Raw genomic sequence first — 26,706 nt, 5'->3', positions numbered from 1 at the left:
TCTTTAGGACACAACCACAGTTGCAAGAGTCACAGAAGTCAAAGACATGACTGACACCAATGGCAGTACATGGGCCCAATGAGCACTCTTGCTGATGATCTGACTCAGGGGTGGACCCTGAGGTAACTAGAGAACTAAAAGATGGAGCCGATGCCCACCCTTTCTCCTGTGTAACACAGCTAAGTGGCCCAAGAACCCAGGGGCCAATCAATACGGGCCACAGAGCTCCCAAAAGATACATTCTGTGGCTCCATTGCCATCAAGCCCATCTCAACATCACCAGGAGAGAAGATGCTCGATTTTTGGAATAAATTTTTGCAGATAACAGTGCCGAACATGCATGAGATGGCAGGTTCCTGAAGACTTACCCTATGCTAAAGATTATGAGGATGCAGAGACTTTGATCTTCAGCTGGGTAGGACAGCTGAAGGCAGAGTAGGTGTGGGTATAAAGTCCTGGGTGAATAATATACAGGTGTTTTAGTTTTCTGATGAGCTCTGTTTTAATTCTGTTGGTTTCAGCAAAAATGTCAAGAAAAAGCAGTAATGATAAGAAAGGGCAACATCAGTCATCTCAACTCCAGAAATGTGCAGACCTTTAGAAATTACTATGTAAACTATGTCCCTTATAACTGTATGTGTTGAATCTGTCTTATGTGCCGGGAAAGTCCATAATTGACGCGTCCATCTTTGGGATTATCAATATGAATATTAAAATCATGTACTATAACAACACCGTTAAAATCAATCCACACTGCAGACAGTAGTTTATCAAAGTCATCAATAAAATTTGCAACGTATTATGGGGGCCTGTAGATATTTCTTGACAGGAGAATCTCAACTGAAATGCAACATATTCAAAGGACCCAAACTTTCAACATGACTTTCAACTGTTTGCACTAGTAGACATTATTAAATAAAGTGGCTACTCCTCCTCGTTTCCCAAGCACACTTGCCTCACTGATAAAATGAGAGTTTGGGGAAACTAATTCTAAAAGGGCTGCTGCACTACTGTCTTCATTTGAGCAAGTCTCAATAACTACAGACACCATCACTCAGGTGTCTACCAGAGAACAGACAGACCCTATGCCACGTCCTCAAACATACTGGTGAGCTTAAACAGTCGGTGGCATGGTCAAACACACCGTAACAGGATTAACAAAGTGTTCTCAAAGCGCACAGTGCCTTTATCAGCTACCTTACGCTTTAAATATCAGATCTCTGGCTGGCAAGTCATTGTTAATAAATGATTTTGTTATCAAGAAAAACCTTGATTTTATGTTTTTAAAGTTATTACTGTGTAAAAGTTTTTCAATGTGATTGAACTTCAGGTTTAACTATCTCCTTGACTGGTGAGTGTGGTGGAAAGGGGTCTTTGGGTACCAGATTGGGAGAGAGATGTCCTCTGAATTCCTTGGGTGAGAGAGTCCAGGAGGTGGAATAAGCGTTGGTACTCTCTTATTTAATTTCTAGCTGGATTTGTCTTTCTGGCGGATGACGTCAGATCAAGTCCTGGTAACCTAGTGGCATTCCAGCAGCACTCATCACAGATTTATAACTTATCTGTTATAAATCTGTGATGGGATGCTCTGCATTTGATGTAATTCCGTGCATAAAAATCTGCGTCTGCATCTCCTTCAGCATTCAGTGACTTACATAGAGTAGCTGCTACAGTGTCTTGCCCTTGAGGAACTGAATCTCCTTGGTCTGTTACCCTGCTCTTTAATAAATGCCATACCACATCTGCTTAATGTTGGAAGATGGTCACTTCCCATTGTCTATCTATCAATTTTATTCCATTGCCCTACAAAATCAAACTCCACTAAGGTAAAGGTTTTATCAGCCACAGAACAGCAAACGCATTGACAGAATGACAATCCCTGGCAAACTGAACTGGTATATGCAATTTGGTCTCCCTCCACACCTCATGTGGCCACTAACCCTACATGAAGCTCCTCCCTTGTCCCACTGGCTGGCAAGAGCATTTGTCCAGGAAGGTGAGGGGCAATCCAGACTCACCACACGACCACACACCGGGCAGCTAGGCAGAGCATGCGATTGGAAGGTGGTGGCAGACCAGAGGTAATTAACCTTAGACCGGACCTCTCATTCCATTTGGTTTACATCATTGAACTTATAGTGCCCTGGGAGGATGCAGTGGAGGAGGCCTATGGGCACAAGAAGCTGAAGAATGCTGAGCTTTCAGCCAGTGTGCAACAATGTGGCTGGAAAGTCAAGGTCCAACCTGTCTAAGTAGGATGCAGAGGGTTTGCAGCCACATCAATAACAAGGCTACTCTGGTAGTTTGGAGTGCAAGGACCCAACAACAGCACAGCAGTCAAAGACCTCTCCAGAGCTGCTAAAAAAGGTAGCTGATTGCTCTGGATGAAGTGAAAGGATGCCATCTGGGCCCAAAACTGAGTAGATGGTAACTAGGGGGTGAGGTCGTGATGCTGGGATTCACTGCTAAAACCCCTGGAGGTGCGTGGGCCTATCAGTGAAACACCAAGGAATGAGGGGCCCATTAGGTAGGACAGGATGTCCTTGCAAGTATCCTTGAGCATGACAACAAATCCCAAACCACTACTGAATAGATTTGCATCTTGCACCATGGCGGCCTCTGCCCCAGAAAACCTGTTTGCCGCTGCTTGTCGTGTAACTTATTCTTTGTCTATGACTCCCCTCATTGTACCTGAAAATTCACAGGAAATTCTTTCTTTTTGATCAGAAGTGAGTCCTCAGGCACTGCTGAATGCAAAGGTTGCTGCCTCCCAGCCCCTGCTGCCTGGCTACAATTGTTCTTACATCTCAGTGCTTCTGCGTGTGAAACCTTACTCTCATCCTTGACCCTCTGTACTTGTGCAATTCAGTTTAATTCATTTTTGCCTGGACAACATCTGGGACCATCCCCAGAAATGTAACTGACTGACTGACTGATGAAGTTACACCACTTGTCATCTGGTTAGCCATTTCTCTTTCAAAATGAACTGGTGTAAACAATTTCTATTACACCATCAGGGGGAAGTTTACAGGCAGTGTTGCCAAATTAGAGCATTTGTCACTATAATTACCATTGTCTCAGAGCCCTTTAGTGATTGTGCTTTTTTTTTTTAAAGCACCTGCCAACAAATTTAGACAAACCTTAGCTACTTTCCACTGAAGAGAATCCCCAGTATTGCCCTGTGAGTATGAGGTCAAATGCAACAGCTTGGAAATTGCTTGGAAGTGACTGCTATTTAATGTGTATGGGCCACAGTCATTATTTTGCACTTGTTCCATTGTCTGACTACAAGAAGAGAAAAACATGTAAATGACAGCAATTTCAGCTGTTTTAAATTACTGTACATGTGATCACAGAGAGGAGGAGCGAAGCAAACACACACATAATATACATAATCTCAAGACACTTCACAGAGTGTGGTTGAGCTCTTACAATATTATGAAGAGAAACCCAACAGATTCCACCATGAGCCAACTCGAGAGTGGTGAGGAAAAACTCCCTTTTAACAGAAGAAACCTCAGACAGAGCTGGACTCATGGTGGGTGGCCATCTGCCTCAATCAGTTAGGTTGAGAGGAAAGACATAGGGGAGAGAGGATAATGAGGGGGGAGAAAAGAGAGGGAGAGCAGAAACAGCTGGATATACTGTTGTATTCAAGCAATATAAGAGTGGTTATTATAATGGTAATAATACTAGTAGTGATATTCATAGGTGTAATAATGTTATCAATCATAACAGCATCAATGATGGCAGCACCAATTATTAAGGATAGTAAAGATAATAAAATGAATAATGTTGATGAGCAGTGGCAGATCTGGATCCTGCTGCTCTGGAGTTAGAGATACCTGCAGAATGAAGACAGGGAGGAAAAGCACAAACTACAGGACAGAGAAGATGCAAAGTTCATGACATGTACATGTTATACCCTTTCACACTGCTACATGTCAAAATGTTATGGAATGTTATCCCCAAGGAGCTACTACAGCAATCCAGACCTGCCTCTCCCTGGGCTTCAAAGCGGGGTAAGAAGAGCTGTATAAGGTAACCTCTGCTTCCTATGCTACTTTGCAATCCTTGCTCCCTGAGGAACAGGTTAGATGAACTGTGCACACTAGTTGGAACCTGGCCCCAGTATCGCAGTATCCCAGTCTGACTTGCTGGTTTATAAGGAAACATGGTTGTGTAATGACATGTGGGGTAAATGAATACAAATCTATGGGTTTTCCCATATGCACCCTTTGAGTTCTGCAGTTAAACAGAAAGTGGAGGAGTTTCTGATTACAGTAAAGATAGCTGGTGCCATAACAGTGAGACAAAGTTTATTATCAACTCCAACCTGAAACTACTGTGTATCACCTTACCCACCAAGAGAAATTACCAACATATTTGTGTGTGGTATTCCACCACCAGGAATGCCACCAGCTAGTCAAATTACAGACCATCTGCATCTACAAAGTAAACCTGATGGTCCTATGTTGATCCCTTTAATCATTGCAGATTGGAGAAATTCTTGTTGAGTAATGAGCAGTATGGACAACAAAAGGAAGCCCATCATGGTCCCCAATGAAACGGCAAGAGTGAATGAAAGTAATAAAATTTTGAATGCAATTTGAAATTGATATTTTTAAGGACTGTTTTGGACAGAGCTATTTGTAATGGTCATGATGACAGAATGGTAATAGATCCATGTACTGCTACCGTGGCTTTTAAAACACTACAAAACACTAACAAAGTCTGATGGCCTGTCTGCTTTTCTTCTAATAACATTTGCTGAGGAACTCACACCAGCCTGGCATTGAGTCTTTCAGCTCTCTGTAGATACACACTTGGTCACATCTTTGGAAAAAATCCATTATAAGTCCCCAGAAAAGTAATAACAATAGACCAGTAGTATTAGCTTCCAATGTTATGAAATCGCTGGAGAGGATTATAATAGAAGAGCTACACAGGGAAGTGGGGTCATCATTAGATCAATACCAGTATGCCAGTGGAAGAAATTGCATAGACAAGGTGGGAGGATATGGATGAAGACAGTTGCAGAGGACATCTCCAAAGCCATCAGCCAAGTCTGCTCACCTCTGTGTTGGAATGGGAGATGTGAGTTGACTTGGGGAGGAAGTTCAAGTTCTTGAATGACACAATGACAACTGTGTTGGAAGTGGTCCAAGTATCAGGAACTGGTGGAGCAGTGCCAGTGGAGTGGCTGGAAGGGCCCACTGAAGTGAGATGTAGACGCTTTGCTGGATCAGGCAGAGTGATCCATGGATCAATACTGCTAGGACACAAGGCAGGGTCTGATCAATGGGGTCCCGAGGGTGCATGATCCTGAAAAACCTGAAATAGCCAATGACCTCAGAAAACATCACTGAGGGAGTGTCCCAGCGCATCCTACGATCTATCTTCCAATTATAGAGATTTTTACACCCTAAGTCTAACTTACTTAGTCTGGGTCTGGGTTTCTCTTCACGTTCAATCAGAGTATTCTTTAACACAGATAAAAGCCCCCCTTTTTTTGCCACTGCCACAATGTGAAGTCAAACTGGGGAACCCTGGTGCTGTTTCCATACACGGTTAAACTCTGGGTCTTGACATTTCTTGTAGATCATTTCTCACTGCCCTGTTATTCTCCCTGTTGTACTTTTTATTAAAACACAAAGCCGTTTCACTTCTGCTTGTTCAGATATTGTATCTGCAAGCAATTGTTTGACAATCTGACAGCGAGATATTCATTAAGGGCCTATGATCTCAGATATTTCATTGTTTTTCCTACCAATGCATACAGGAAGAATACACTTTCTCTCTCTCTCTCTCTCTCTCTCTCTCTCTCTCTCTCTCACTCTGTCTCTCTCGCTCACACACACACACACACACACACACACACGAACTCGCTTAACTATCCCTATGGGGTACACTCATTGACATAATGCACTCCATTACCCTAGCCCTAACTCTAACTCTAACTCTAATCTAAACCCTTAAACCACGTAAAGAGTTGTCTCTACCTGTGGAGACCTCAGTTTTTGTCCCCACAATGACACAAAGCCCCCCCACCACTCACACACCTACACACACACACACAAAGGAATTCAATCCAACTGATGAACACAACTACACAGCGTTAGACACATTGAATTCCATTTCCTATTTGACATCTTTGCCGACATGCCTACACAGAGAGGCGGTAAATGCATCTAGTCCCCCATTTCACTGTCAGATTGATTTGTTGCTCATTTTCTTAGCTAGTCTGCATCAGTATATATCACTCTGCACCCCAGACTGTGTACTGTGGGGATGTGTTTACTTGAATGTTTTCAACTTGATGTTAAAAATATAGGTTTACTTAAAAATATACTGTGCATCATAGACATTTCTTATGTCTCCATTGTAATGGAAATATTTGGTTAAATAAACATCTCAGCCCAAACTTGTTAAAGACTCCTTCAGTACGTCCATGAATGGGAAGCAGCACATCAATTCAAGCTTCAGAGAATAAATGAGTCAACAAGACACTTATTTGCTTGTGTGAACCTCGCGTACTCCCCTCCCCTACGTCTCAGAACTCAGCCTCAGCCTCTAATGCTAATTGGTTCTCAACATCTCTCAAAGGTGAGGAGTTACCAGCAGACGCTCATACACATAATAACAACAACCCTCACACACACTGCAATCTCTCGACCTTCAGTTTGTACTTAAGTCCTCAGCCGCATCCTGAGCTGCTCCCATGAGAAACCAAGCCACTCTCATCTTATCTAAGGTCAACTTGACTCTGAGCTTTTCATTCTCTGTACTAACGCTGAAACAAAGTGCTTCCTTATTTTAGGTCTTATAATGTTGGATGGTAGACATACAGCTGATCTGCACAAGATAAAACAATGTATTTATTGGATCATAACATATAGAAAACAAATATGAGATGGGTGATTAAATAAATTACTGCAGCTGCATAAGTATTTGGTGAGCATGATGGATAGTCTGACGATTTTGTCTATGTTCTTAACATATAAAGTGAGAAATCAGCTGGTAAGTAAATTTCCACTACACCATCAAACATGAAAATATGTCCAAATAGATTTTAGAGTAGCCTTGTAATTGGCTTCTTGGATACTAGGACCAGTCATTTTGGACTTTGCTGCAAAGGAATTTTGACAAAAGTTTTTCACAAAGTTTTTATTTAGAATTAATATCAGTAAATTATAACCACACTAATTTACAACCTGAATTAACTGTAAAATTAGTGGGTGCTGGTGGTTTGAGATAATAACATCACCAACAATACAATCTTGGCTCAGCAGCAGGTAAATACGGAGGGTTGTGTTCTTAATGATTTGAATATCAAGGGGAACTACATAAAAATTGTTAATTATTTTGACATTTGTTACAGTTTGTGTGACATTTATTTAGACGAGAACATTCCAGGGACTCATTTGTTCCTGGAGACAAACATTTTTGGTCCAAAACACCTGGTTTGGTGGTTGTTTGTTCCTTCATGCTTGCACAGATCCCTGAACAACAGTTCACAGTGGGGGTAGTTGAGGTTTTGGGCTGTACTGAAATACCTTCAGGTGTGGAGAGTGCAGAAAGCCTGAAATCTGGCACTGACACTTGCAAACCCCCACCGATATAATATGTTCATTTCAAGGGGAAGGAAGAAGGGGCAGACTGAGGAGAATTTGGAGGAGGAAAAAGAAAGAGTGACAGTGAGTCTTCATGGACAAAATAAATGAGCGCACTCAGTCATGGCCTTGCTTTCAATTACATGAAAAAGAACACGCAAAGGAAATTATCTAAAAATCATGTTCTGTCTCAAGGTTGCATGTCCTCCTCATATTTGCATGGGTTCCCTCTGGGTTATCCAGCTTCCTCCCACAGTCTAAAGACATCCAAATTAGGTTAACTGGTAACATCACCAGCTGCTTCTGGCCATGTGTCAAAGTGTCCGTAAGTAAGACACTGAATCCCAAGCTGCTCCTAATGGACAGGCTAGCACCTTGCAAGGTGTAACCCAAGTACTCTTACCTGTATCCTCCCCCCAACCAGGCTACTGCTACTCCTTAGTGCAGTCAGAGAAATCATGAAAGAGAGTGGAGCGAAGTTCCTCATAAATGTTGGAATGTGAATCAGGAATCAGAGCATGGATGAAAGACAATGCTTGTTGACATAAACTACAAGACTAGTCAGAGTTATGTAGCTGAGATGAGGCTACTGCTGCGAGAGAAATAGGGGGAGAGAGAAAGAGAGAGAGAGGGGGGGGGGGGGGGGGAGAGAGAGAGCGCTAAAGTCTTAACCCGCTCTCTCAGTCGCAGCCTGAATAAGCATGTTATAACAAAGTTTGAGCAAGAACGAGAGGAAAACACAGTTCTGAGAGAGTAAAGGAAAAAGAGCAGAGTTGAAAAGTCTTTACCTTCCCACTATTTGTGCTGCAACAGAGCTTAACCCAGTTTATTAAATTACTTGTGCTTCAACCAGATATTGTAAATGTTCAGTCACAAACATTCAAAATGCAAATGTAGGGCAGCTCTCCTCTGTGTGTGTGTGTGTTAGTGTGTGTCTTTCCTGTGACTGAAATATAGGTTTAAATGCCTGGTTCATCATTGACACACAGTGAAAGCTAACTGCTGCCTGTTGGCCAATGACAGATGGTATCAGTTGATGATCAGCTGATCTGAGGGACTTCATATTCCTGCCTGCAACTCTAATGAACGACCTAAGCAAGCTTCATGATTGATTCATGTGATCTCGAGTTTTGAAATGACTCTGATGCATCACAGTAGCAGAGGCACTGAGCTACTGTAATTGATCCATACTTTGTAGTTAAGTTGACTGTAATGTTGGAGTGGAGGTCACTTGTATCAGCCTGAAATGCCATCTGACAGCACCAAAGAAAGGAAGTGATTCTGACAGCAAAAAGATGATTGGTTCATGGAAGTCATGGCACTATCTGATTGGTTTAAGTGAATGGCGGGAACGCCCTCAGTCAGCTTCATCCTCCCAATTGAACTTTTGCTAAGCTTCATTGCTTCTTTTAGCTTCAAACCAGGTAAAAGTATCCATGAGTTCTTGGCTGACAGGACTGGAACCTAATGTGGTCTCATCTGTTGTAGTCCATCCTCCTCAAGGTTGGACGTGTTGTTCATTCTGAGAAGCTTCTATGCTCAGCACAGTAGTAAAGAGTGGTTATCTGAGTTAGAGTAGCCTTTCTGTCAGCCCCAACCAGTCTGACCTCTGACCTCTCTCATCAGCGAGGTGTTTCCGTCCTTAGAGCTGCTGTTTCACTGGATGGTTTTTGTTTCTGGCAGAGAATCAGAAAAGCAGTTTCACAAATCCTCAAACCAACCATCACTCCATGGTCAAGTTCACTGTGATCACATTTTCTGCTCATTCTGGTTTATGATGTAAACATTAACTGAAGCTCCTGACCTGTATCTGCAGAATTTTATGCACTGCTGCCACATGATTGGCTGATTGGATGAATAAACAGGCGTACAGGTGTTCCTAATGAGGTGCTAGGTGAGTGTATGTAATGCAGTATAAGCATAAAGTAGCATAAAATGGAAATACTGAAGTACAAGCCTCAAAATTGTACTTGAGTACAGTACTCGAGTGAATTAACTTCAGATGAGTCTGTTTTATCCAGCATCTACAAAGAAAAACTCCTGATCACAGACTATATACGGCCTGAAATCATTTCCCTTTTTTGTTGTGTTTAAGTCCATTATCATTGTAGCTAACCGCATCTAAACGTGAAAGTTTTTTTAAATGCTATTTTTACTTCTCATCACATGTTCTTTGTGCTACCCTGTTGGAACACAGTTACATCACACACCCCCACCATCACACAGGCTGGTGGGGGCAGCTCAACAGGTACCAGAGAACCCTCTTTCTTTTGCTGGCCAATATCTTCACTTGCATTAATTCTTGACTCTTCTCCAGTTCTCTGCTTCAGGTTCTCCACTTGTCGTTTCAGGTCCATTGCTAACACAACTCCTGGTTTTCCTTCCTCAATTCCTTCAACTCTGAGAATCTCAGCAGAATTTATTGTGCCCTTGTAGACGTTCGCCTCAACCTTTTTCTCCTTCTTTCCCTTTGACTTCTTCTTGAAATTCTTGATGTCTTATGTGCTTTGTATCCCTAGATGTGCTCATCTTTCCCAATAGCACTTTACTTTCTTACTTTCTTTATTATTCTTATTGCATTTACAGACAACTAACACAAACTGAATACAGAGGTAGCTACGACCCAATGTGTGTGCCTCAACGCATGGCGCCATTGAAAGTCAATGATGACACCATGTTCAGTTTGCTTTTCAGACTTGAGAGAAAAATCTACCACAGGTGAACAACACAGTAAAAAAAAAAAAAAAAAGAAAGAAAGAAAGAAAACAGTAGTTTCAAAGATTTTTTTATTCTTTACTGTAGAAACACTGTACATAAATTACTTTCTCTGAGACTAATATTGATGTACGGATAAGTGGAATTTCTCAACCTTCAAAATAAAAAAAAGATAAACCCATAAAACATTGTCAACTCGTCTTAATACTCTCCGAAAAAAGATTGGTAGCATAAGATGTTAACTCTCTGTGTAAAGTTCCTGTTCTTTCCTTTAAAATGATTAAAGTTGCCGTCCCACCTTTGTAAACACACATAGACACAAAGAAAACTCCTCTACTAGAGTACAGAGACCCACAATCAATGAGAAAACATCCACTTCGATTTTTGATCTATTACTGTTACTCATTAATGTCACTGATGGCGATGCACTGTCCCTTTAAGGAGAAACAAGCAAAAACGAGGAGAGAAGCAACAATTAGTTACTGCTCACAGTAAACCCTGCCCCCCAAAGCCATGACAACATGTTTCTATTGCAAGCAATACTACTACCTTTGACCGATAAAAGCACAAGGTCTATGCGTTATGAGTCCGAGTCACATTTTACAGAAGTAAAAGGATTCCTGGTCTGACAGTGGAGCGCTGTTTTACAGGACCAGTGAGCCCACTCGGTCCACTAAGTGTACACATCCACATAGAATCAGAAACAGCTGTGGCGCCATTGTTGCCTTGCTTCCTCATATACACCGCTGTTTGTTGATTGTTGTCTGAAACTGTATGATTTTATAGACCTTGTAAAAGCACATGGAATGAGGAGGAGTGGTTTTTAGACCTGACCACACAGATCATAGATATCGGTAAGAAAGAAACAAAAGCACAACTCAGAGTTCCTGGTTTTGTTTAGTTCAGATCATGGTCCATTCCGATGGTGGTGGTGTAGTAATAGTAGTAATAGTGGTATAAGTAATAGTATGTAAACACTTTTTTGTTCATTTTTATATCCCCTTTTTGTCTGAAGCAAATGCAAGTTTATATATAAAAACAAAAAAAAAAAAGTCTTTTTTTTTTTCAACCTTCATAGTCAAATCATAGTCCTTTTTTTGTGCCTGTCTCTCTTAGAGAAAGTCCACAACAGTTCTACAACAGTTCCATTCGATGGCTGCAGCCCCAGAAACAATAGATCCTTCAGACATGGCTCGTAGAGGTCTACAACCCGGAGGGACACATCTGGACCCACAGAGATATGATACCTGTGACATCTGCGAGGGATCCACAGACATTTGTTATGTCGACAGCTCTGACAGTTTACAACTGTCTTAAATGCTTGCGGGCTCATCTAGTTGTGATGGCTGCTGAAATGTTCACTTGGCTGTTTGAAGGAGTCTACATCCCACTGTTTCACAGCTAGATAGCACATGATTACAGCACTCAGGTTAGCCCTGCCTAACAGAGAGAGGGGGGAGGGGCATGCGTGTAGGCTGTTTGAAGGCAGACGGCAGGGCGAACGAAAGAAAGAAAGAAAGAAAAAGAAAGAAAAAAAAAGAAAAGGCATTGGTCAAACGAACCTTCTGCAGGCTCATGAAAACTGCTTTAAACCCTCACAATTGTATTTTTGTAATATTTCGTGTAGTTGAGTTGAAGTGATTGTTACATTGTCAATCAGTCTATAAATCCTATTTTACCATCCTCAGAATAAAACTAATTTGCAAACATGGGGTCTCTTCAGTGGCTAGTTTTGAGTCTCAAGGCAGTTCAGTCTGTGACATCCATTTTCTGTTAAAACTGAACTCTTTGTTAGTCTTTGACAGTCACGGGGGGAGGGGTAATCATTTGACGTTTGTTGATAATGTGTTACCTCCTACCTATCTCACTCTGGCGTAGGAACTGGATGTTGTTAGCGCTGTCGGCTAACTCAGGGTACTGCTCTATGGACAAGACGTAGTAGCCATCATAACCCAAAACCTTCCCGCTGCTCAGCAGCTGCCTTTTCTCTCCCTCTGTCCACAGCCGAACTCCTTCCTCCCCATCTCTCACCCGCTGCTGTTCGCGGGCCCAGGCGCTTGACAGCGCCCTCTGCCTTGCTTGCTCCAGGATCCGTGCTTTCTCTTCGTCCAGTGTTGTCCCATAACGCACATGGAGTGCCAGAGCGCCATACTGCAGCTCCACGTCCGCGAAGCGTCGCGTTCTCCCGTTCATCACTGTCGTAGACTGGGACACTGTGACGTTCACACCATTTTCCAGCGACTTCCTGCCTGAGGTGAGCCGCAGCGCACTAAGGTCATTCTCGGGTAGGCTGGTCTTGATGAAGTAATGCGTGTCTCGTCCCTCCACTGTGAAGTGTAGGTCTTCGAGGTAAAAGGCATTGTTTAAGACTGCAGCCACTTTGATGCAGTCCTCATTGGCAATGTTGAGAGCGTTGGTCACCACACGGCCTTGGATCACAGCGAGCATCACTCCCTTGCCAATTAGGGACTTGGCGGTGGCGAACCACAGCCAGGGTCGTTCATGGTCTGAGTGCTGCCGGCTCAGCTGAATTTCTGGCATGCGCTCAAAAGACAGGAAGGCCCGAGACTGACGTGTCACCTCCTGCTGGACACCTGAGATAGACTGTGGACGAGAAGATCAGGAAGAAGTGTCTGACTTAATGTGCCGTTGAAGACATCATTAGGATATAATAAATGAATTACCAAAACACTGCATTAAATGAACATTACATCACAATAAGGATAATTTAGAAAAATGTCTGGGTCGGTTACTTCGTCTGTGCCAAATCTCATGTAAATCTAATATCTCACAAAGGCTTTGCAGCACATTCTCAAAACAATGTGTTGATCTTAGCAGCCTGTCTTTATATTACTCTCCACTAAACTGTAAAAAAAAAAAAAATTGCATACCAACAGCAGGCACCTGCAGCAGAAAGGATATACCATCACCTATCAGATTTCAAACACTAAGTTTATAATGAGTAGGTTCATCATGTATCCCGCTAATTTATATCACTGATTTTATATTGTTTGTTTTGAAAAACTGAAGACAGTTACATTCCAAAATTACTAATCTATCCACATTAGCGACTTTTCATTAAGGGAGCAACTAGTAGTTACCATATGCCAAGGACGGTTTTTATATTGATGCTGCAGACGGTTACATGTTGAAAGTAATTTACACAAACAGCCTATAAAAGTCTGTAAATCTGTATGTAATTATTGTGCTTTCCTCTTTGCCAGGTTATATCGTTGCCTTGTGCCCCAATTACATGTTTTGTGGCTTGATACTGGTCCTGACAAAACAGTAGCAAGGAACAAGACCTAGTTATTGACAGTATATTCTTATGTACTGTAACTATGTACTAAGTGTAACTAATGAATTCTGGGGACTGTTTCAAACTGTCTTGTTTCTTTTATTTTTTATATATATTATTTTATTTTTATGCAGGATCTGCTGATGCTTTGTTTGTTTTTTTAACAATATCTGTGGGTGGATTTCATTGTTATGTTATTTATGTACATTACATTTTTGTTCTAATTTCTAGGTACAAGGTAAGAAAATTAGACTGTAACAGTCTATGAGTTTAAAGTACTGTATGTCTTTATTGTATGTGCTCCCCTGTGAAATAAACCACAATAAACTGGATGGAAACAGCTGCAGAACAACACTGCACTAAAGCGCTAACGAGAAGAGATGATATTTGCTGTAATGCACAGACGTACATGCACAAAAAAATTGATCTTCAGCATTTTTTTGTGCCAATACGTAAAAGTGTGTGAAGTGTAATTGCTGCAAGCTCGCTCTCTCTCTCTCTCTCTCTCTCTCTGTGCATGTACATGTGTGGGCTCGGCTGATCAACACCCCTGCAGCTTGTGAATTTCCCTGTAAGAAAGGCCGTTACCGCGCTCAACGGCACAAATAAGTCCAGTACATTCACACTTCAAATAACACCGTCACTCAGTCCAAGTCGCTCTCGTTTCCTTCCTCATTTTCACGGCCTTTCTCTCAATTCCTCCCTGAAGCTGCCACATCTATTTTTGTCTTCATTAGGCTGTGTTCATGCCGGTGTCTTTATTTCACCAAATTTCCACACAGCGTCTCTTTGTGCAAAAGTGAGACTTCTTGATAATCTGTCCACTGCACAAGCGTATAAATAGCCAGAATAACTGAGGGATGGTAAGAAAAGAGGAAGGAGAAAAGCTTGAAGCTGGGAAAAGTGTGAATGACTGGATGAGTTTCGCTGGATGACTATTTATTGTCTTCTCTCCTTGTCTCTCTCTCATTATTCTCACTCCATTTCCTCTTTCCGATCCATTTCCTTCTTTATGAATGTCAGGTTGTCTCTTGATTTCCTCGCCTTTTCACCGTTGTTTTCTCACAAAAGCTTCTCAATTTTCAGTTTGCAGTTTTCATCTGGATTTTCTTAATGTCTTTTAGTCAATGACTTCCACTGAATTTCTTTTCAATTTCATGTCTTATATTTCATTGCTGTATTTTTTTTATTTTGCATATATGAAATGTATTTTTATTCGATGTCTCAGTGCATATTTATGCATGACTGTATTCTATTTATGACTACTTAGGATACGTACAGGCAGGTCATCCCACAGCTGGCTCTTCTTCATCTCCAGTGATGGCTGTGTCAGGTCAAATTTAGGAATAGGGAATCCTGGGATTGCGTTGTGGAGATGGAAGCCAAATGTAACCAACCAGATATTGACATCTACAAAAAAAAGAGAGCAGAGGGTTTGGAAAAGAAAGAGATAAGAGAGAAAAATAAAAGCTGAAGAATGAGTTCAAGGACATTGCTTTGATGATTTTCACTTAACAGAGGCACCAGAAGAACATGCTGTAATAATAAATACTTTGTCTTCTTATAATAACTCCACACAAACCACGACTGTTTCCTTTAATAAATGCCTCACATTGTTGCAGCTCATTAAAAGAATGAAATGTAATGTTGCAGTTCATTTCTTCCAATTACTGCAATCAAAAATCTATCTGACCCAAATGCTGGATCGCTTCAAATTTATTTTCCAACTGGCAGATGGAAACCCAAACTTTTTGGCACCTGTTGCACCAGGCCTATTTCACCATGCTGTTCACTAGAACTAAATTCAGCTTCTAGATAGTGTGTCGGGGCAATGAAGCAAAAGCATTAAAACAACACTGGAAAGAAACAGACTTGCATATATTTAATTTTCATTAGACCAGAATGTGGGATCGGCTATATTTTTAAGAATTCGTGAGACCTTCCACTTCACTATTCAGACTAATGAAATGCAACATAACAATGTAGTTCTATACTCTTATTTTTCTATTCTTATTTTGTAGGGATTTTTTTTTCAACTGTATATATAAAATGTTATTCTGATGAAACAAGTTTTTAGTCTGAGCTATAACCCAAAATTACGGTATTTCTCTAACAGTATCGGACCCAGTATGGAACCTTGAGAAACACTTCCAATTTAACTTTGGGAACATTAAAAACTCCCACTGAGGTTTCTTCTGATGGACCATCTAGACCTAAAAAGTATTATCTCCCTCCTAATGTTTCCTTGTTACCTGTGACGTATTCTTTGACCTGATGGATCTTGCTGATTGGGTTGTTGCCTCGGAACATATAGAGGTTGAAGGGCTGTGGGTCTTTACCAACACGTGTCCATGTGCTGATGTCGGGAGTGGTCCACCTTCATATCAAACACACTCTGGTCAGATGCAACACTGACAGAGTGGGAACAGCATCCTGTTACAAAGACTCATGTGCCATGTTTGGACTGAAAATTACCTACCTCCCAGCAGGGATGTCATAATCTCTGTCTCCAAAATGCAGCAGTCGTGTCAGAGGATCATACAGGCCTCCATGGAAACCAATTACCAGCACAAAATCTGGGTTGGAATCAAAGTAAACCTCGCCATACGCCGTGTACTGCACCTACACACACATACAAACTGAGATTTATCATCTGATATGGAGACACAAAACAACTTTGTGAACTGAATTTGAACATATACATCGAACATGCTCAGGTGTTTACGCACATATTCACATACATACCTGTTTAAGCAATAGTCCATTGTTGCTGAAGACAGCCAGTGGTGTCCCAGTGTTATCGCATGCAATATAAAACTCCTCTCCACTGCTGATTTCCATGGCAAACACATGGCCCTGTGCAACAAGGAACAATAGAATTATATAATAATAATAATGGTGATTTTTGTTATTGCTGTTGTATTCTACAACTCTACAAGTGGTAACAGTGTTATTTTTAATGATGTCACCGTTACTATTATTATGGGTCCAGCAGCTGCTGATTCACTAACGAAACAAGATGGCTGTCACTCTGCTACAGGTTCCCTAAACTGTTTAACATTTAAAATAACAAAAGGTTTTTGCAGCAATATTTTCATGTGAGACTGGGGGATTGCTAAAGAGGAAACCATCCCCTTCTCTCTAATTGGGATGCTGTACATTCATCATGTTTTCTCTATGATTAGTAGAGGGGAACCTCCTCCACACAGACTATAATCATAAATCAGAAAATGAGAGTAAAATTCAAAGTGACTTATAAACATCAGTGAGTGAAAGCTCTGTCAGGAGAAAGCTAGACCCATGGTTTTCCTGTCCAGTGCAGCTACCTGCAGATCGTAGTAAAAGGATGTGATCTCGGAGCTGGAGTGATTATAGACGTGGGTGATCCTGGTGGGGTAGTTCAGGTCAGCATAGAAAAACTGCAGGTGTTGGCCCAGACTGTTTCTAGACGCCACACGCCGACCCAGACCGTCATAACGGTATTGGATGGTCCAGCTGGCTGCTTTACTGTACACACGAACTAGAAGACCTGAATTACAATTGAGAAAAAGGAACAATGATGATGTGAGGATGTGAATGACAGGACAACAAGTTAGATGTCAAAGCTATCATATATAGATATTTAGAAAACTGCAGACTCTGCTGCCACCAGTGGTTATATAGATTTTAGTGGGATTGCTGCATTTTCCTGCATACAAAAACATATTATTACTAGTTCTGGTTTCAGTCAATGTTGGATTAAATGAAGTAAACCTAGAATTAAGGCTCAGTCACACCAGCAAACTTTTGCAACAAAGTTTTCATTTTTCATGATTGATTTCAACGGAATCAGCTAATCACAGGGGTGAAGGAACTATCTATTCATTCATGTTACAAATACACCGCTATTATCCCTGTTATGCTATTAGTGACCCAGCTTAATAACTAACTGTTAGTAAGCTAGCTACCTTGGAAAGTTATTGTGATCATGATTGTGTCAGCACTTGCACATCCTGTTTGTCCAGTAAAATACTGAGTACAAAACACTAATTTCCACCTTTAGAGTTGTATTCAAAAATCTCAGCTCCTCTCTGTCTCAGGAAACCGTCTTCATCCAGCCTGTACTGAACATCTCCCAGACGAGTGATTCTGTCCCTCAGATCGTAGCGTAGAGGGGTTAAGCGACCACTATTCCCAGGATTCAGCAAATGCAGGTTCCCATTGAGGTCATAGTTATACCTGGAAGGGCAGAAATAATTCTATTAGCATTTAGCATCATCAAACAATGATTCTTTTATCAGTTAAATGTTACAGTCCTACCTCCACATCATCTTCTCATTGAGGGAGACTGTCTGCAACTGTCCATCAACGTCGTACTCGTAACCATATTTGGTTGTGTTGGCAAATGGTCCGATCTTGATCTCACGCTTGGTGACGCGGCCCATGTTGTCGTACTGAATGGTGATCCAGTACATTAGAGACCTGAAGATCTCATACTGGATCTCCTTGATGCGGCCGTGCTGGTCAAAGTGTTTGGTGTAAGTCATCACTGCGGTGGAGATGATCTGTGACAGGAGCAAGACAAGTTCGGAAAATCAAGTCTACTTGGAGTCTACTTCCTACAAGTCATCAGACTTCAACAGAGAGACTGGAGACCATACATGACTGACTGGACAAAACAGGGTGTCCACACTAAGCAGCTGCCACTCATGTAGTTTTCTTGTCCTTCTTTTTTAGACACAACCACATTAACTTTGACTTTTTGAGAAACTCTAAATAGCTCAGAGTCTGTGTTTATCAAGCATCCTGGGCTCACTCGGACTGAAAGCTAAACTTTGAATAAAAACATTTATTTGAGAAGCTGTCTACACTCAGCCCTTAGTAAGGAGTAGAGGTTCTCATCTGAATTAAAACGAAAGATAAATGTATTCAGCTCTATTCTTGAGGGATGTATTTTATTTGTAATTTGCATAGCACAATGCTGTCAAATACATCATTCTGCCATACCATCAGTAATGCAGAAAATGTTGTGATGCGATGTTTTAGCCATATCTCCCACCCCAATGACTAACTCACCCATTGACAAGTGCATCGCTGTGTTGTCTTTGAAGGGATGGGGGAGTGCTGAACAGTAAATTACAGTTTTCACTGGGATGCCACAATGTTTCAGCCGCACACCAATCAGAAGGCGGAGGGGTGTGGGTGATGCCAAAGTGTACACACCAAACAATAGATTCATTTAACTTTTAGATTGCGGATGTATGAATCAGTCTCTTTAGAAGCCTGATTAATATCTATCATACTGAGGAACTTTTTCCTGCTTATCCATCGTTGAAGGGCACTTTAAATAATGCAGCCAATCCCGTCTTACCTGATTGATGTCATAATAGATGACTCCAAACTTCCCAAACTGCTCCACCTTCCCAGATATATCATCAAATTGATAGAGGTCGATTGGCAGTGGCGTTTCGTTGATCACAGCCTGCATGCTGGTAACCCTAAAGCTGTTGTCGTAGGTGTAGTCAAAGCGTGCGTTGACCATCCCGTCCTCACTGAAACGGAATATCTGCCGGTCGACCAGCGGGCCGATCTGACGGTAGCGGATGGAGCAGATGAAGCCTTCGCTCTGCAGGTTGACGGTTTTAAGCACGCCAGCGGTCTCATCATATGTGAAGCTGACCCGTGTTGAGTCATAGAGGATCTCTGCCAGCTTGTTCTGATGTGACAAATAAAACAGAGCAGTATGTGTTTACAATAATGGACCTTGTAGAAGATCAGATCCTATTCATTCAGCTTCGGCTAAACCATTCGTTGGCTTCAGTGTCAAAGCCCTAAAGTTCCTGTCTGCATCTCTTTACCTATTCACTATATATCCAAGTATCCAGTTCAGGATCCTGATTGAAGAATAAATCTTATTTATATTTATTATTACAATATGTAACTATTCATATATGGGTTGACTGAACCAAAAATGACTACTGAAGAACAAATGAAAAATGAATCTAATAGTCTTGATAGTCTTGATAAAAATATTTAAATTTGAGTTTTTACTGCAAAGAAAGGAGATAGGATGATACTGTTACGACACTTTACTAATATGAAACGTTGCATTTATTGGTTATAAAATACATATATTGTTTTAGTAAGTTTTAGAAGACCTGAACCTTTTTCTCAATTTTTGGGTGATTTTTAGTTCCTTTAGTTTTGTTTCCTGGCCAAGAACTTTAAGCCAGTGATTTTGGGTTTAAATAAAATGACTTTTATGCACTCATCTGTCTGTCTTGGGGTTTTCTGCATTTCTTCTTCTCAATCTTCTTGTTGAACTAAATGAAAACTACATTTTTGACTCATCCAGCAGTCGAACACACTTCAGACGTTCTTTCTACAATGGAAATCAAATATTGTTCAGAAAGTTGGTTGCTTGCAGTTTGTTTTGCTTTCACCTTCTGTTCAGTTCATCCCAAAGCTCCATGTGGTTTACGTCTGGAGACTGTGCTGGTCTTCATCATGTGAAGCCACCGTCTGGCTCTGTTCTTCTAATGTTCTGAGTCATTTTACTGAAGGAAGAAGCCCTGACCAACCAGTCTGTCTTCTTTTCTTACTGCCTTTTTCTCACCACTCTCACAGCAATACATGGTAATACAGCATCAGAGGGTGCAGTAATACAGTCTGTTCCATCATTTCCTTTGTATAGTCAGGGGGTTTGTAAGTCACCAACTAAAGTTGGGTCACTTGTAGTAACTGTTTACATAAACTTTCAAGGCTTCATTTGCTTCTGTTGCTGCAGGAAAGCTGTAAGTTAACCAATTACATCATTCCTAAAAAAAAAATGTCCTGCCTCTGGCAGTTTACCTCTGACCTTTGCACCATTTAAGGTTATTCACTGGACTTGAACTGCTGAAATTTCACTAAAAACAGGAAAAATGGGGGTGTTCTGAAACTTTTGATATGTGATGCATTACTTAAAAAAAAAAAAAACTTCACCTACAGGCAATTGTTAATAATGATTTGTTTCTTTTATAGTTAATGTATGTTAAGTGTGTGAAAAAGATGTATCAAATACCTGTCTGCGATATTTGTACAGTATTTGCCGTCCAGTGCCCAGATGGGCGACTCGGAGAAGCTAGAGAGAGAGAGAGAGAGAGAGAGAGAGAGAGAGCAGTGGAGATGAGCACTTTAGTTTTAATGCCATTAGAATCATGATCGGATTAATGAGTTGCTGATCAGGCTTGAACAATATGAAACAAAAAATTCATCATGGCTGTCCACTGTGTGAGCCAACCTGTCAGAACTCAGATGCAAAGAAAACATAGGGCCGTCTTACAGTCATAAAACAATATAATGTAGATTGATGAAGATGTAAAAGAAGGAAAACAAATCCTTGCAAGTGATGTGAATTACAGTCTTATTACACACACACACACACACACACACACACACACACACAAGCACACACACCCACAGACCTGTCCATCTTCTGAATAGTCCACAGTGACAGAGGCGTTGCTCTCTGGGGGGGTGTAGATGTTCCTGTAGTATCCTATGGATCTGATGGTCTGCATGGTGTGACGAGCCACGCTGGGCATGGTGACTGCTGACAGATGGTCCCCTGAGTCATAGTCAAAGATGTACTGGTGCTGGCTGTGTAGCAGTAAGACCATGGACTGTTAGAGAGAGGGGGCAGAAGAAAGGACAATATGCAACATGCCATTAGAGCAGTAAAACACACTGAGCAGAGGCGTAATGAGACATTTACACATTGTTGTGGAGCATCCTTTCACACCAAATTGTGCAAATTGTGTCTTTAAATTAAAACAACTGAAATAATACACATGTGGAGTAGTTGGGGGGGGGGGGGGGGGGGGGGGGGGGGCAGTGAGGAACATCCATCATATCAGGGAAGCTCTATAATGAGAAGCAAATATGTGCATTCGCCCACAGAAGTTGCTGAGCGGATGTTTGTATGAAACATGTGGCTCCTTACACAGAAAATAAAAGCAGCGTTGATGTAATGAGCCTTATGCACTGTATTATGTAATGACACTGTGGGACATGTTAAATCTGCATCAATCCACATTAGAAAGAAATGAATGCACTGAGCACAGATGGTGGCACATCTTTTAATCAGCTTTTATTCGATGAATATCTAATAAAATGTATTAGATCTGGCCCATATGCAAAATTCAGCTCATGAGGCATTTTAAGCAGTGTTTTATGTGCAGCCACAGGGGGACATTACCAGCCTGCTAGCAGTTGCTATTTAGCTATGTGGCGTCTGTGCATGTGTGTGTTTATCTATATCCATGCACATCATCCCTGTGCTGGCCTGCCTTCAAGGTTTCCTGTGTAGAGAAGAAACACCTTGGAAGATTGTACTTAATCAGGACCTTCAAGCCTTCTGCTATCCCTTAGGTTCTCTGAAATGGAGCGATGGGTTAGAGTTAGAGCACTGAAAAAAAAAACGCTGACATCAGATACTTCATGCTTTGCCATCACTGGCGTGTTTGCTGACGTAGCTCCCTCCACCACATCCTCCTCCTTTTTGGCATTGTTGATTTACAGTAACAATAATGTAAGATTTAATATTCTGTCGTCACTTCTTGGCTTTCAGAAAAGTACTTTATAAAAAGAAGTGAGATGTAACGAGAAAGACAACATGCTTGTTTAGCTTTCTACATAATATATTGTTATTCAAAATTCATCATATTTTGCATTTGACAGAATTAGCATCCATTTGTTACTCTGTCTCTACTCTGTTACTTAGTCTGGTCCCGAGAATTGTGCTTTTGTGCACTTAGTGAAAGTGGACCACAGGTGGGGATGTTATTGAGCAATGACGCACAAAAGCACAAAGAAAGCAAGGACAGTTACGCAATGATTTTTGACAAAAGCAGCACAAGTGAGCAGGATGTGGCCTGTACAGTTTATTGTCCGGAAAAAAAAGTCCAACAAACATGACCCAACATGTTTGTTGGACACACGTCTGTCCCATTTTTCCTCAGCTTGGATCCTGCTGCTTCATCTGTCTCATAAGCATTTCCCACACCACACTAGCATTGGGGCCTGGTCTGACACAGGATGAGGGAAACTGGATGTCTGATGTGGAATTATGTGACACCAGTTTTCTGGAGTAGTCCAAAACAAAAGACAAATCCATGTAACTATTGCAAATTCTCTGGGATCCTTGAAACTTTGATTAGAAGTGGAGGACACAGATGTAATCTAGAAGAAGGGAAAACTGCAACTCTTTGTCTGAAAGGCGTGTGTGTCCTCTTTAGGAGAATTGTATACAAAATGGAAGTTAAGCAAAGTATGACCTGACCCACATCTGAGGCTAGTGTGATGTTCTGAAAGACATCATGTCGAGACAATCAGCCAAGCTGTATCAGGACACTGAACCACTATGCTGCACAACCGAGGGTCTGGGAAAATACTGTGTAATGTCTGGCCTCGTCCCTCGACACATACTGTACCTCAGCGCAACCCTTTCCACACACTAACTTCTCCTCAGAAAAGCCTGGTTTCCAATAGTGAGGGTCCTGCTGGTCTGCGTTCCCTTTCTGACCAGTCACAGAGTGAATCAAATGTTCAGGAAGCCATCTCTCTCCCTGGACAGTCACACCCTCCAGTCTCACTCACGTTCCCTCTTGGCCTATGTCTTCTCCACTCTCCCATGCCCCATCTGAAGACAGTTTGTCTAATCGTTGCCTCATCTCATATCATGCTTTCAAACCTGAATCTGTCCCTGCTGCCTCCTAGAACTCTCCTTCTTAGACGAAACGCCCACCTGAGTCTTCTATTCATTTAAATATCAGAACTCTGCTCCAAACATCGGAAACTTGATCACTTGAATATTTTGCTTGTCGAGCAGATCCAGATATTTTGGCTCTCTCAGAAACACGGCTCAGGAATAGGGATCCTCAGTGATCCTGTTTTCCTTCTTCTGCTGTTCATACTGTTACCATGTCCAAATGTTTGGAGTTCATTTCCATTAAGATAAATTGTGGGTCTAATAACTCCATTGTTGCCACTGGGATTTGGGATTTATAAACCTCCTTCAAGCTGATGCAAGGTCTATTGATTATTGGGCAGAGTTACTTTCTCAGTATACTAACTCAGAAATGACAGTTCTGGGAGATTTTAACATTGATTGATGACCACAATTAACATTGATTGGTTAATTAATGCTTCTGATTATCTACAGAAGGTTTCCTTTAGTTTCAATTATGGCTGATTGGCCTGTATGACCTTTATATTCATCTTACATCTGGAAATCCTCATGTTGGATTAGCTTTAGACTTTTTTTTAAACCTTTCTATCACAAACAAGCATACATCTTTTAAAAAAAGTAAGGTGAAAAATAGATTCAGTCCTGTCTAGAAACAAAGCTTGGTCCCTTTGCTAGACACACTAAAGAGGAATCCAGCTGGGCTTCATCTAGAACTAGGTCACTTGCTCTTATTCAAACCCTGCAAAACTCTGGAAGGTGGTCAAATCTAACAAAAGCAATCCTGCTGATAGCTTGGTACATGATCGTAGTGAGAACTGTTCTGCCTTTAACAGACACTTTCCTCACTCGAGGGTGAGGGTACTGAATCCTCCTGCTAACAGTGATAATCATGATTTAGTAGCTTCTCTAATCGTACCCCTCAGTTCACTGTTGATCCTCTCTTGTCTCTCTCTCTCTCAGTGTAGTTGTTACTGTTGTTGGGGACAACATCATTTTAGTTTAACTTTGTGTGCCACATTGTAATACTGCTTCAGCTGCTTCTTGTCCCACTGATCTTACTACTATACTTTCTTTACAAAAAAAGATTTGTCACCTGCTGTATTTAGTAGCCAGACTGAATAACTCAGCCCGGCTTTAACGTAAAATAAAATAAATGTATAGACAAGTAAAGAAAGTAAAGGGAAAACCAGCATAAAGTGACATTGATTCATCAAGTCTGGAGGAATGAACATCTTTCCATCTTTCCTCTCTCTTGGTGTTTTAATGATGGGGGGTTTGTCTAACATGTTGGTCCAAAATCTCCCATAGGAGTTCAACATCAGGTGAGTGTCACAGCCACAGCATGTGATTCACATCCTTTTCATACTCATCAAACCATTCAGTGACCTCTGTTGCCCTATGGATGCGGGCCATGGCATCCAATTTCTCCACTCACTTTTCAGGTTCTTCCTTTAATTTGACCCTCGTCTGTATCTTTTATTTTATGAACTTTTATCTACAAATGTATGAATCAGCCTGATTTCCATAAGTTAAATTCAGTAATCTACAAAATTATATCAGACCTGTGTATCATTTACATCCTCCAACATTTAGAGCAACTCACTGTCAATGCTCTGTCAGATTCAGGGGAGCAGGGAAATGGAATAAACACCAGTATATTTCTCCTCTCTCACAACTTTTAAATTCAGGCTTAGAGTCTGTTTTGTGAGCCAGACTCATTTATGCTGGTATCTATTGTAGTGCTATAATTGTAGTATTGTAGTAGTAAATACAAAAGTCTTCTTTTGATATTTTTTTCTTGTGTATGTTGTACTAATATTTTTTTAATTGATTAACAGTGGTTTTAGATGTTACAAGGCCTTTTGAGTTTTCTAATCTCACAATTCCTGTTCAGCATTTTTTCCCCATTAGTTGTGCAAATAAATAGACAAAACTCTCTCATTATTTCTTCATCTCTCCTTATGTCTTTCATCACTCCTGTTCCTGTTTGTCTCTCTCCACCCACACTTGCTGTTATTTCTCTCCCTGTCTCAGTCTCTCCCTTTCGTGTCTAACATGCTTTAACTGAGCTGCCACCATCCCCCGGGTCTTGTTTCTACAGTGGTACCTTTGTTTTTGCAGACCCTCTTAAATATTCCTCTCTGTCACTCTTCTTCCAACTCTCTCTATCATTCCAGTTGCTCTTTAGTGCTGGGCTCTAGTACCACAAGGAGTCCCCTCTCTTGTCCTCCTTTATAGACAAAGTAGGTTTATTGTGGGTAGTTTTTTAAAGTCACTCATTTTAAGTATCTCTTTCTGTCTTCTCACTCAGTCACCTCTCCTTTCCTCGTTCAGAAACAATGGAAGCTGTCTTTTTTTTTAGAGAATTTTTTAATGATCTGTCCTATTTTAGTTTACTCTTTTCCTCCTATCTTCTCCATAAGACACAAGTCAGTCATCCATTTTTTGAAGTCGTCTGCTTTCAACAGTGAAATATGTTTCTTTCTATCCTTCTTCTCACTGGGAAAAAGTTTAACTTGAGACTTGAGAATTGCCAGGTGAGTGTTGACAGATTTTTTTTTTTTTGCTTTTTTCTGCTTTTCCACATTTTCATTACCTGCTGATTCCAAAGCACGCCGAGAGCTTATCGATTCGACTTTTAATCTGAGTCAGTCACCTGTACGTCCCCGTCCACACTGAAATGTGGTGAACAGAGACCCTGCCAAATTAGCATCCACGTCACATCAGCTATGACCTGCTGTCCTGGACCTCAAAGTCAGATCTTTTAAGCAACCATCTCAGTTCCCTCAGACAGGAAGAGAGTCACATGTTTTACCACTGAATGATGGTCGACTCTGTAGTTATTACTACATTATTACATCATCTCTATTACCATGCCTCCTTGACAGAAAGTGTATGTATGTGTGTGTGTGTGTGTATTTTTTTTTTTGTGTACTGTACCTTATCCAGGTAAGTGTAGCTCCATGTCTTTCCATCAGCAAAGACTCTGGAAATGATCCTTCCCTGACTGTCGTACTCCCACCTCTCTGTGGTTGGACCCCTCTGGAGGCCTGTCACCTGCCCCGTGCTGGACACACACACACACACACTTGCCAATTAACAGTGCTATCAACAATACCGGGTGTCAGTGTATTAGTGCTACAATACTGTAGTTCCTCTTAAAATATTAAAGTGGTATTAAACAACTACACATTTCTGACAATGTCAGTAAAAACTGGACATTATAAACTTTGTAAAAGGTACAATTTATTGAGTTGTTGTATTGACTTGTTTTACATTGTACAGTTCTACTTACATTAGCCACTGAGTGTATATGTGAGCAAACATTTTCTCTTATGGCACTGAACCAGAGCAGCCTGAGCTCCAAGATA

The 26,706-nt window shown here is 41.1% G+C and overlaps 1 protein-coding gene across 1 annotated transcript in view; it reads right to left on the bottom strand.

Annotated features, from left to right (window-relative positions):
- Positions 1 to 10,382: 10,382 nt before the first annotated feature.
- Positions 10,383 to 26,706, bottom strand: part of LOC121180655 (teneurin-3-like) — a 212,901-nt gene continuing 196,577 nt past the window's right edge. Inside the window, exons 42-53 of the mRNA XM_041036246.1 lie at positions 26,276 to 26,402; positions 21,072 to 21,269; positions 20,669 to 20,728; positions 18,977 to 19,321; positions 17,926 to 18,170; positions 17,663 to 17,844; positions 16,953 to 17,155; positions 16,372 to 16,482; positions 16,106 to 16,248; positions 15,879 to 16,003; positions 14,906 to 15,036; positions 10,383 to 12,932 (exon numbers count right to left, since the gene is read on the bottom strand). Of these exons, the coding sequence (XP_040892180.1) occupies positions 12,177 to 12,932; positions 14,906 to 15,036; positions 15,879 to 16,003; positions 16,106 to 16,248; positions 16,372 to 16,482; positions 16,953 to 17,155; positions 17,663 to 17,844; positions 17,926 to 18,170; positions 18,977 to 19,321; positions 20,669 to 20,728; positions 21,072 to 21,269; positions 26,276 to 26,402 (2,626 nt within the window). The 3' untranslated portion in view covers positions 10,383 to 12,176. The remainder of the gene's footprint in view (positions 12,933 to 14,905; positions 15,037 to 15,878; positions 16,004 to 16,105; positions 16,249 to 16,371; positions 16,483 to 16,952; positions 17,156 to 17,662; positions 17,845 to 17,925; positions 18,171 to 18,976; positions 19,322 to 20,668; positions 20,729 to 21,071; positions 21,270 to 26,275; positions 26,403 to 26,706) is intronic.

This window comes from Toxotes jaculatrix, chromosome 4, assembly GCF_017976425.1.
Source record: "Toxotes jaculatrix isolate fToxJac2 chromosome 4, fToxJac2.pri, whole genome shotgun sequence".
NCBI lineage: Eukaryota > Metazoa > Chordata > Actinopteri > Toxotidae > Toxotes > Toxotes jaculatrix.
Note: the sequence above shows the minus strand (reverse complement) of the source record. Positions and strands in the feature narration are given on the sequence as shown.